Here is a 12612-nt window from a genome sequence, read left to right on the forward strand (position 1 = left end):
CTTTATGTAAATATTTTAATGACTTTCAGGGACTTTGTTATACTCTTTTTACATTAATCCTATAGAAATACTTTTAAGCATTGGGATACTTCTTTTGTTTGTTTCTGATGGGAAGAAGTGCATTATCTTCTTGTTTTATATTTTCAGCATTTTTCTGCTATTTTCCATTTGGATAAAAACATGGAGACTTTAAATATCTGAGGGGAAAGCACAGTGGAAGAAATTTCTTCTTATATGGTCTAACTGTGACTCTTTTTATACTTAAATAGCTGAACCAATTCAGTTTACAAAGCGCATACAGAACATCGTGGTGAGCGAGCATCAATCTGCCACCTTCGAGTGCGAAGTGTCCTTTGATGATGCCATCGTGACATGGTACAAAGGACCAACAGAACTGACTGAGAGCCAGAAATACAACTTTAGGAATGACGGTCGCTGCCACTATATGACCATCCACAATGTGACCCCAGATGATGAAGGTAATTTAATTGACAGTATCCCTGCAAATACAGAATATAAAGCTTGTCTGTTTTATATGGTTCTACCCTACCTTACAGCTGCCCTCTGTAATTCTCTATAAAAAAGTATTTTAGGAAAGAGAAGTATAAATAATGCATACTATATCTAAAGAAAGAAGTGGTATTTACAAATATATCAGAAAACAAGTGATGATTCTTGTCCTTAGGTGTCTACTCAGTCATTGCTCGCCTGGAGCCGAGAGGAGAAGCGAGAAGCACAGCAGAGCTGTACTTAACAACGAAAGGTCAGGAAACATTGAAGCCACATTGCAGTCTGTGAAACAAAAGAGCCTGCCCAGACCATTCTAAATATACAACTGTTATTTTTTATTTTTTTTTTGCAGAAATCAAACTTGAGATGAAGCCTCCTGGTAAGTTAAAAAAAAAATCAATCCTTGCTTACAATACATTCAGTATAATTTTGTAAATGAAGAAGCCAAACTAAAATGTCTAAAAATATTATCTTTTCCCCCAGAGACATGGAAGTAGGGAACAGACTGACAAACCTCAAAGGGAAGGGGGGCTGGGAGGCAGAAAGAGAGAAATCAAAGAACTTAATATGCATATACGCATAACCAATGCACACAGACAATAGTTTCCGGAGAGAGGGGTTAAGGGGAGGAGGGGGTCAATCGGAGAAAAAAGGGGAAACATCAGTAATACTTTCAACAATAAAGATAAAGAGATGGCAAAGTGGGTGAGAGTAAACACAATAAATAAAAATATATTTTTTCAGTAAAATATTTTTCTGGAAAAAATAATATAAACATTAGGCTTTGAGAGTGTGGGAAATTGAAGATAATAAGGTCTCATTCAGCTGATATCTAGGATCATGCCAGCTGATAGGGCCATAGTACAAACATTTTCTGAGGGAAAAAACCTGCCTGTGTGGTCGTATATAAAACTTGCCTATACGGCTTGTGTCCATATGTTAGGCTCTGCTATTGGAAATGCCTAACAATCAAACATATCTTAGTTGTCGAATAAATACCTGTGTTTTCAGTCCCTCTGTGCTGATCATTACATTTCCCTTTTCAGATATTCCTGACTCCAGAGTTCCAATCCCCACCATGCCTATCAGGGCAGTGCCACCAGAAGGTAAGATAGGGACCCAAACACCTGGACGTGGCATCAATATTCTACCACTAGGACATTTCCAATGCCACACCATAACAAAGAGCCAGAACACATTCTTTCGTGTTGTGTTCTTCACTGTGTAATTAAAAATCAAAGTAAAAGAACTCAGCCGGTTTGGCTCAGGGGATGGAGCGTCTTCCCATGGACTGAGAGGTCCTGGTTTGATTCCCAATCAGGGAACATGTCTGGGTTGCAGGCTCCATCCCCAGTAGGGCGCGTGCAGGAGGCAGCTGATTGATGTTTCTTTCTCTCTTTCCCTTCCACTCTCTCTAAAAATTAATAAAAATGTTTTAAAAAAGAAAAAGAGCCCTGGCCGGTTTGGCTCAGCAGTTGGAGCGTCGGCCTGCGGTACAGAGAGACCCGGGTTTGGTTCCCACTAAGGGCACGTACCTCGGTTGCAGTTTGTCCCGGGCCCTGGTTGGTCCTGCGGGTGGCAGCCACTCGATGTGTCCCTTCACATCGATGTCTCTCTCTCTCTCTCTCTTCCTCTCTCTCCCTCCCGCTCTATCTGAACAAAAAATGGAAAAATGTCCTTGGGTGAGGATAAAAAAAAAAAAAAAAAGAAAGAAAAAGAGTAGTGATTGTTATAAATATATGCTATTTTTATTTTATCTGATTCATGAATTGGTACTATGACAACTTTGAAGTACTCAAAGCAATTTATGAGACTTTTTGTTGTGTCACACAAAGTGAGAAAGCAAACCACATAGCTGATGATGGCCTTGATATTTCTTTCTCAGAAATCCCTCCTACAGCTGTTCCTCCTATTCCTCTGTTGCTACCATCACCCGAAGAAAAGAAACCACCAGCAAAACGTATGGAAGGTACCTATACATTCTCTACCTAAATGTCAAAATATAGAATTTAACTGTGGCGGACCTGGACAATGTTGTTTAATGTAACACGTTGGCTCTCTAGTAGTCAACAGGTTGAAGTGCCTTTCAAAATGTAAATTATTTGCTCTAAGTATTAACTAAATGCATGAGACGGGGCCCACAATCTGAAAATCGTCAGACAAACCAACAACAATGCTTAATATTAGGTTTCAAGTTTCATATTTTTCTACTACATAAAACAGTGCAATTTCTAGTGAAGCTTGTGGAAGTAAATCATATTAGTTTGTAGTCAAATTGCAAATTATAGTTTGTGTTGTTTTCTCAAGTATAATGTCAAATACTCTTTAAACTTTACTATGTTGTTTCAAAAATTTTATTTAAGTTATCTTTAATACATTTAATTTTTTTAAGCTAAGGAATGAGCTTGCCAATACGGAGCTCTTGAGTGAGCCATGGAATTGCTCCTCTCAAATACTTCAATAAGTACTGGTTGTGCCCCCAAACTGCTGAACTAAATTAGTATACTGTCTGGGACTTGCTAGAGTTTGGGGGAGTTCAGATCTGCTGTCAGAATTTTCCCAGCACCATCAGGAAAAAATGCTATATGTACAAGTCACATTTTTCCATAGCCAAGCCACCGCTACCATAGTACTTTCCTGGGTTTGACATGCTAGTCCCAAAGTACCCACTACAATTGGTGTTAAAAGCTTGAGCTTTTTCAGTCAGGCTCAGGAGAAATTCAGTTTAAAAAATACCTTCCAGTTTAGTGACTAATACAATCTCAAAAACAAAAACCAAAAAAAGCATTTTTTAAATAATTTATATGAACATAGTCAAATATATTTCATCTAACTCTGAAAGCAGAAAACAAAAATCAAAAATGGTAAATTACATTTTAATTTATATTTCTTTTCAGGAATAATAATTCATCTTAATAAATGATTAATTATTTGAGTGTTAGTGTCAAGTTTAATTGCCCACAGGGAAACTAGAGAAATTAAATCATATTTTAAAAATTGAAAACAGTGTTATTTATTCATGAATACTAGGAGCCATAATCAAGTTATGATTAGGGCCATCATCAAACTATAACATCAACAACAACCAAAGAAAACGTCCACAATAGATCATAGTTAGGACTTAATTTTACTAATTCGTGTTATTCTTCTACCTGACAAATGTATAGTGTTCTTACCTAAGTGAAGCAAAGATGAAAACGTGCACCTTTTCTATTTATGATATCACTTAGGTTCATTCTTCATGTTTTAAAAACCTTTATTCTAAGCAGGCATAAAATCAATGAATATGTAAGATCGCCTTACATATTCTAACTCTCTCTAAAAAAAATGTTTTTGCAGTCTAGTCCAAGATCTTCCTGAAACAGGTATCTTGCAATACTGTGCAGACTCTTGTTACCATAAAAACATATGAAAAAATATCTTAATAAACCTCCTCTGACATCTTATTTTTTTAGTGACCAAAAAAGCTGTGAAGAAAGATGCCAAAAAAGTTGTCACAAAGCCCAAAGAAGAGGCACCACCACAAGGTATTATCATTAATTAATCAAAGTGTTTTCTTACTGCTTTTCTCTTGGTTAAAAATTTTAAATCCCAAATAGTGGAGGGTGGAAGAAGGCAAGAGTTTGAATTAACAAAATGGGACCTCTTCCTCTTCCTTCACTTATTCACCCTCTTCTTTGACTCAGCCCCCAGTTTCTCTCATCTTTTCTTTCCCCCCTGTCCTCCTGTGCCTGTGTCTACCCATGATACCCAATGGCGACACCAGACTCTTGTCATCTCTGGTGGCGATATAAAGAAGCCACTGCCCTCTAGTCCAACAGCTGGTCCTGATCAAGTCACACCCATGGCAGGTCCAGGGCTGATGCGAATTTCAGCTGCTCCAGCCCAACTTAGCATCCTTGCTGACTCATCCAAGTAAATGTCAGTGTGTGCAGATAAAAAAAAAAACAAAAAACTTTTTGAAGGAGGATCAATTCAATTACTTGAATTTTTATTATATCTTGGAATATTTTTAGGAAAAGGGGAAACTAAATTTAAGCAAATAGGCAAATTTATTTACCCATTTGGGTAAATTTATTTACTCGTTTGACTAAGATTAGAGTACAGCAACCTCCTAAGAGAAGGAGAATCCAGGAGCTCAGGGCACCACTCACTGAGACTTTTTTTGAGTGGTCATTTATAAAATATAATGGAATAAAAGAAAGCTCAAAAAGCATGTATACTTCTTAAACTTTACAGTTAATCATTGAAAAAATAAATATGCACTAATATTTAACATTAGACATATTGAATATTCTCATTTTTCATGTTAATTTAAATTATATTAAAGCAACCTAAACTAAAATAAAACTGCAGATTTTCTGCATTTTCATTAATATGTCATTGCAGGCTCTAGCTGGTAACTCAGTTGGTTAGAGCATTGTCTTAATAACACCAAGGTTGTGGGTTTGATGCCCGGTCAGGGCATATTCAAGAATCAACCAATTAATGCATAAATAAATGGAACAACAAATCAGTGTTTCTCTCTCTCTCTCTCTCTCTCTCTCTCTCTCTCTCTCTTTCTTGCTCTCTCTCTTTCACTCTCTTTTTCCTTCAAAATATAATATGGCATTGCACAGTATTTCTTTGGAGCTAAATTTGGAAATTGTGAATGCATTTAGCATATTAGTAGTAGTCACAGACAGATTATACAAATGGCTAACAAGGATACACAGGATTAGTAAGCATTAAAACATGCGTGATCTAAAAATAAACATGTATTTAATGTTTTTAAAGTCCCAGAAGTTAAGAAGCCCCCGCCTCCTACGGCCTTAATTCCAGCGAAAGGTAAATAAAAAAATTAAATGTGTTTATACTATTTACTTCTGAGATTGGCATCTCTGCTATGTATTCTTATTTTTACATATTGGGCTTCCAGTGTATTATAAAGTTGTAGAGTTTCCATCACTATATTAAAATTAACATTAAAAATGATGGCTACTTCATAATGCTCCAATCCCAGGAAAGACAACCGGACAGATGTTTACGCAGCCCCAGTGCAATGGGCATGGAGAAAGAAGTAGAGAGGGCTAGATGGGGGAGGGGCTTATCTCTTACTATTTTCATTGTAGCTAATACTAATGTTTAGGGTCATATAAATAATATTAGCCTTTGAGGGTTTTTAACAGTTATATGAAAGCAACAAACTGATTTGGCTACACAATTTTAAATATTATCTTTATCAAACTAAAGAGCCATATTCAATAGTAAAAAATATGGCTTAAAAGTTAGACATGATTTTGAAAGTTAGAAATTTAAATAGAGGTTAGCTGCTGAAACATTAAATGATGGCATTTTACAAACTGGAACTCCCAGAGAACAACGGAAGATGTACCCATTTGATAATATTTACCGAATGCCATTTTGTTCACACTGGAAAAACCCCTCAGATTAAGAGTAGAGTGTATCTTGATGCTCCTGATAGTATTCCATAGTCAACCAAAATTTAAATGAAACCAACACAAAGAAAACATAAATTATCAATACGATACTGATGTAAAACTTGACTTTTGCTTAGTGAAGTACTTGTATGGATATAATTGATATTCTAATAGTATTATGTATTTATGTATTTATTCTAGTTCCCGAAATCATTGATGTATCCTCCAAGGCTGAAGAAGTGAAAATAACAACCATAACCAAAAAGAAAGAGGTTCAGAAAGAAAAAGAAGCTGTGTATGAGAAGAAGCAAACCTTCTACGAGGAGAAGAAACGTTTCATAGAATCTTTCGAAGAACCTTACGACGAGCTGGAAGTAGAACCTTACACAGAGCCGTTTGAGGAACCTTATTATGAAGAACCGGAGGAGGACTACGAAGAGGCCAAGGAGGAGGCTAAGAAAGAAGTTCACGAGGAATGGGAAGAAGACTTTGAAGAGGGGCAAGAATACTATGAAAAGGAAGAAGGTTATGACGAAGGGGAGGAAGAGTGGGAGGAGACTTACAGAGAAAGAGAAGTAATTCAAGTTCAAAAGGAGGTTTATGAAGGTATGTATGAATTAGGTGGCTTTTCTCTTTTTTAAAGTTTTTTCTCAGTTCGTTGTATTTTCAGTGTTATAAACCTGACTAGCAATGGATACAGATTTAATGATCATTTCCATTTGGAAGTTTAGACATCTTTAGAAACTTTATTTTTATGAGTTATTTTCTTCAGTTACTTTCATGCTTGGACATTATAGGTTGACTTATTCCGTCCCATTCTAAGATTAAACTCCAAAGGCCGTTTTCTAAAGCAGAAGTCCAAGTTTTATATTCCAAGTTTTATATTCACGGACATGCTGCATCTCTGCTTCCAAATACAGCATGAGGAACCATGTCAGCCATAAAGATCCCAACTACAATATGCACCTATATGTTATTTTTATTTCACTTGCAACTTAACCTATTAGAACTTACCTATTTAAGCACCCCTTCTTATTTCTGTGCTTTTGTTAAAGAATCACACGAGAGAAAAATTCCAGAAAAAGTACCCGAAAAGAAAAAAGCACCACCTCCTAAAGGTATGTAATTGGAATTATTTAAACAGATCAGAGCATCATCATCATTATCATGGCTTGTTTGGCAAAGGTGTGTACACCACCAGTTCAATCTAATAGGCACAACTTCTTCTCTAAGCTTTACTGTACAATGAATTTTTTCCTAAGGATATCTAATTCATTGGAAGAAAACGTTTTTAAAACGATAAGAGGATTGTTATAGTAAATATAAAATAAAATCTAACCAAAATATTTGAAGTACAGAAACTTGTACTTAAAGTTCAGGGCACCAACCTGATCGTTTTCTTTTAAAATAAAAATTACACACATACATACATAGAGAGAGAGTGCAAAACTATTTTAATCAAAGTTCTAAAAGTACTGCAATTTCTTTAAAATACTTGCAGTTGTAAAGAAGCCAGTAGTTGAAAAAGTTGAAAAGACTTCCCGAAGACTAGAGGAAGAAACAGTTCAAGTCACAAAAGGTACCATCATTTAAAACATTTCTAGTATCATGTACACAAATAAACTGTTCACTGATATATATTCACGTTAGTTATTTATATAGTCATCTAAACTAAGATATTTAAAATTGTGTGAAAAGCATTATTCTTCACAATACAAATATATTTGTACATTTTTTAAGTACCTGAAGTTTCCAAGAAGATTGTTCCACAAAAACCTTCTCGGACTCCAGTGCAGGAAGAAGTTGTTGAAGTGAAAGGTATATATTTTTGTCTTTCAGCTACAAGTTTTAATCATTTTTAACATATATGGATATATGTACATATATTACTAAACAATTCACAAATTTGAAACTGCCAAAATAACATTTTTATATAATATACATTTACATACATTTATATGTGAGTTGCACATATGTATAATTTAAGTAAATAATAACATTATCTTTGCTGATATTTTTGCTTTAAAATTACATAATTTTTTAAAGGAAGGTTTTGTGCTTAATGGCTAGTCATTTAACTTGACTCTGCAATGCTTTCCATGCATAAACTATTTCCCATCCTCTCATTTATGTGGATAGACCCTAACGGATTTGGAAATGCACCACATTACATGTGAAGAAGTTGTGTCTATTTGATTCCCATTTGATAATGTTTGATAAAGGCTGCATGGGCTGTTTGTCCCTGTAGATCAAACATCACTTGTTTTCTTGGCAATACTGAATTTGTTCTCAAGCTATCATGTTAGCCCACTCATTCTGTGTCTAAACATTTAAATATAGTGCATGACCTATGTATCTGATCTGCTGTCTTGCAGAAAAATAAGTATTAACATGAAATACTCTCTTTAAAGTACCAGCTGTTCATACAAAGAAGATGGTTATTTCAGAAGAAAAGATGTTCTTTGCTTCTCACACAGAGGAGGAGGTGTCAGTAACAGGTATAAGACAAATTTGAATTTGGGGGCTCAATTAGAAGGGCTTTAGATGGATTTTTCCCCCTCTGCTTATCTAATTGGGAATTATATAGACATCTCTGTCTCCTTGTAATTCTCTGTCATCTTTTCATTTCACATTTGTCTCCGTTTTAATTTGTATTTCAACATTCTTTGTAAATTGTAATTACCACCCACCATATGGCGTACCAGTAATGAAAATGTACATTTTTTTCAAGTCCCTGAGGTACAAAAGAAAACTGTTACCGAAGAGAAAATTCATGTTGCTGTTTCCAAACAGATTGAACCTCCACCGAAAGGTATTAATGATTCATTATAAGTTTCTAAAATCTTTTAAAAGTTTCATGGTAAATATCTGAATACATTAATATTAAATAATAGATTCAGCCACACAGCCAGGAGACGTACAGCCACTGTGTACAGAGGCCGTTCCCGGGGTGGGAAGACCAGGAGAGGGTGCAGGGGAGGGAAGCAAAGGGAGGCTCAGTCACACTTCAGGGAGCTCACATTAGGGACCAGCTATCTGGAAATACCAACTCACCAGACCCGATGGGTACATTTTCAGGAACCTTGCCATCCAGTGTTTAATACCTCCGTGATTAAAAGTTAAATTATATAAGCGTACAATTAAATAAATTCTGTATCTTTTAAAACTGCACTAATCAACACCAAACACTCATTAGTCCCTATTCCACGGCCCTTTACTATGACCTGCATTTCCCAGATGGTTGGCGTGCCCGCATCTGTGTGGCGGGAACCCTGGATCATGACCCTGCACCCCCCTTCCTAGGCCACGCTGGATAATGACCCTGCACCCCCCTTCCTAGGCCACGCCGACACCGGGTGGTGGCCGAGGTGTGCGACCTCAGAAATTGCCGGTGGCTACAGGCTAGAGCTCCACTTCCCCCTCCTTGCCCCGGGCAGACTGTCGAACATGGAGGGCACTGAAAATATTTAAGATCATTTCATGCTCTAATGCAGCTACTTTATAGAAGTGAAGTTTCTCAAAGCAGTGTCTGAGGAGCAGGACTGGCGGTCTGAGGAAGGGAGGCCCTCCCTGTCCCCGGGCGGCGGCTCCTGCAGCTCAGGGTGAAGAGCAGCCCCAGCATTTCCAGTTCCTCATCCACTTCCTAACCCCTGTTTCTAAGGCATAACTGTCTTGCGTTCAGTTGGTGTAAAACAGGAATGTCTGCTCTTTATTTGAATTCTAAGTCTTGCAACAGTAATATGCCTTGTCAAAATGCACAATTTCTCAAAAACGGTGCATTTATTTTTAAAGTCCCTGAGCCACCTAAGAAAACAGTCCCGGAAGTGGTTCCTGTTCCCACTCCTAAAAAGGTGGCGCCCCCACCAGCCAAAGGTAGAATAACATATATATATAAACATATATATATATTTAATTTATATATATATAATTTATATATATAACATATATATATATTTAATTTCTTAGTGTCTGTCTTCTTGTATCTTTTTCTGTGACCTCTGAATATTAACAAAGAAGCACCTGTAATATGTTTAATTCTGTGTGTGTTGATCTCATTAATGTGTGGTAATATGTTGTACAAGTATCAGTACCATTTTTAGGCTCCAGACTATGCTAATTGGGTCTTTGCTCGCTTCCTGTAATGTATGTGATGTCTCTATGGTATTAATGTATTTGACATACGTTTTTATCACAAGTAGGGCGTATAAAATTACTTCCTAAATTCTTACACTCTTACTGAGGATTTATGCTTTTATGTAATCTTAAATGTCTCAGAAGACTAGAAATTCTCAACATATTTTTCAACCATGATATCTTTAAAGTTCCTGAAGTTCCCAAGAAGCCTGTGCCAGAGGAGAAAAAGCCTGTTCCTGTACCCAAGAAGGAACCCGCTGCTCCCCAAAAAGGTACACCAGGCTGATCATGGGTAATCCTTTGTCCCAAATGTGAATCCCTTGCTTTATATGGTCTTTACACGTAATGTACTGTCTTCCTATTTTGTCTTTTACATGCCCCATGTAGTTTTCATCTGTTTGTCAGCTTCAGGGGTCGTACTCTCGACATACATTATTTATTATACTGAACATTCCAAAGGTACCATCAAAAAGTTATTAAGAGAATTAACTACATCAGACAGCTATCTTACATTTTTAATGTCTTCCCTCTCTTATAGAAAGAAGAACTATTTGTGAAACTCATTTTCTGTAGGCATGTTTCTAGGGGAAAAATTTTACTCCTCACAGATGCAGTTTTTTCTCAATAAATAATGCTTTCATGAGTTGTGACAAGATCCAAAGTCTGAAAACTGCCAAGTGTTGGCAGAACTGAATATTAACTAGAGAAAAAGGTACACAGTGCAGCTAGTAACTCCCTCTTCCGAAAAGCCAGTGATGCCAAGTCTTCAATAGCTGGAAATGTATCGACTTGTGATATTTACTTTCACCATATTTCTTGAAATATTAATTGAAGGTCTATATTTGTCATAAATGTTGCAATGATCTAATTCGCTAGTCAGGGGACTTTCATATTGCGATGTTTGGATTCAAATGTACTAATCCCTTGCTACGGTTTCTTGGATTTGGTGTTTATTTGTTTTGTCATTTTGTTTTGTTTTTTGGTGATAAAAGACACTTATGGGGGCCACGAAGCTACAAACTGCACACTCTGGTCAATTACAGAGAGATTCAGTAAGAATTCAACATCATCTAATTTAGGAGAAACCAGTCTTACTGAAATCATACATCTTAAATCATTCCTTTTGCCCGAATTCTCAGTGTTTCCATTTTCTTCCTAAATTAAATCTGCTTTTCTCTTTCTCAAACTCTTGGCTCTTTCAGAATTCTGGGACTTTTTCTTTAATCAAGTGATTTTTTAAAGGATGATTTCTGAAGATCTAATTATTAAAATACAATGATTATATGAAAATAAAATATAATGATTATAATGAAAAAGTGATATTACTGAAATCAATACTAATACCAATGCCACTGACCACTCCTGAAGGAGGCACAAAGGCATGTCTGTTTCTAAATAAACAAATACACATAGTGACATGTGTATGTGTACAAACATCCCCTATATGTATAACATAATGAATGCACACAGAAGTGTGCATCTGTATGATTACAGTAAGATATCACAAATGAAGTGTAGAGGTGCAGGGGTGCACAGAAACTGCCAATACCTTATTTAAGATGGAAATATTTATACCCAATAATGCAGGCTGTTAAAATACACATGTCAATTAAAAATTCAACACCATTAACACTAGAATAGATAAAGTAAACCCATCGTAGACCTTTGTTGAAAGCTGTTGAGCCTCTTAGAGAAGAGCACACATGCACACCCTCAGAGTTTTGTACACAGAACTCTCCAAAGCCATTGACACATAGATATCAGATTGAGATGTTTATTCTACAATAACAGTGCTTCCTGAGTTTTGTATACACTGCAAAGGCACCAAAAAAAAAAATCAGAAAAGGGAAAAAGAAACTTATAGATACAACTATTCTAAAGAATTCTTAGTGTCAGTCTAAAGTCTTAGATAAATTAAACCCATTGTCATATGGATTCCATTATTCAATACAAACCATAAAGAGATTTTTAAATACTCTATGCACACTCTATAACTGCTGAAAAATTTTTCATCAAAAGCATATCAATATCTAAGTAAAGAATGAATTTTGTACACATCCTTCTCTGTATTTAACATTTTAAATGTCTAAATTCCTCTGTAACATCACTTGGGATGTTTATCTCATTGTGACCTTTCTAACACTATAGTTTAATTTCATGCATTATTTTGCCCAAACACAGAAAATCTATAACAACGTTAATGAACTATGTAAAAATTTGTGTATGTGCCTACGTCCATTCATAAAAGTGATATATATCTGAAGTAACATTCTATTTTAAAAACTTTAAGTCCCAGAGGTGCCAAAGAAACCTGTTCCTGAAGAAAAGATCCCTGTTCCTGTTGCAAAGAAAAAGGAAGCTCCACCAGCCAAAGGTACAGTAACTTACTTAGAAAAGAAGTTAAAACAAAAAAACACCCTATTTATACATCTTGAGTACGAAACACTTTTGTGTTTAATTATTTCTTAACTTAGTTAAATTCAAAATGAACGTTTCATGGTGTGAGTGAGAATTCCACAAGCATGTCTGTCAACCTGCCCACTTTCTT

At 35.9% G+C, this 12612-nt stretch overlaps 1 protein-coding gene across 1 annotated transcript in view; it reads left to right on the forward strand.

Annotated features, from left to right (window-relative positions):
• Positions 1-12612, forward strand: part of TTN (titin) — a 272606-nt gene that overhangs the window by 108034 nt on the left and 151960 nt on the right. The window contains exons 105-120 of the mRNA XM_036253264.1: positions 270-479; positions 686-763; positions 863-889; positions 1557-1616; positions 2396-2479; positions 3966-4037; positions 5293-5337; positions 6132-6536; positions 6986-7048; positions 7432-7509; positions 7671-7748; positions 8342-8428; positions 8662-8742; positions 9723-9803; positions 10253-10336; positions 12355-12438. Of these exons, the coding sequence (XP_036109157.1) occupies positions 270-479; positions 686-763; positions 863-889; positions 1557-1616; positions 2396-2479; positions 3966-4037; positions 5293-5337; positions 6132-6536; positions 6986-7048; positions 7432-7509; positions 7671-7748; positions 8342-8428; positions 8662-8742; positions 9723-9803; positions 10253-10336; positions 12355-12438 (1617 nt within the window). The remainder of the gene's footprint in view (positions 1-269; positions 480-685; positions 764-862; positions 890-1556; positions 1617-2395; positions 2480-3965; positions 4038-5292; positions 5338-6131; positions 6537-6985; positions 7049-7431; positions 7510-7670; positions 7749-8341; positions 8429-8661; positions 8743-9722; positions 9804-10252; positions 10337-12354; positions 12439-12612) is intronic.

This window comes from Molossus molossus, unplaced genomic scaffold (assembly GCF_014108415.1).
Source record: "Molossus molossus isolate mMolMol1 unplaced genomic scaffold, mMolMol1.p scaffold_m16_p_11, whole genome shotgun sequence".
NCBI lineage: Eukaryota > Metazoa > Chordata > Mammalia > Chiroptera > Molossidae > Molossus > Molossus molossus.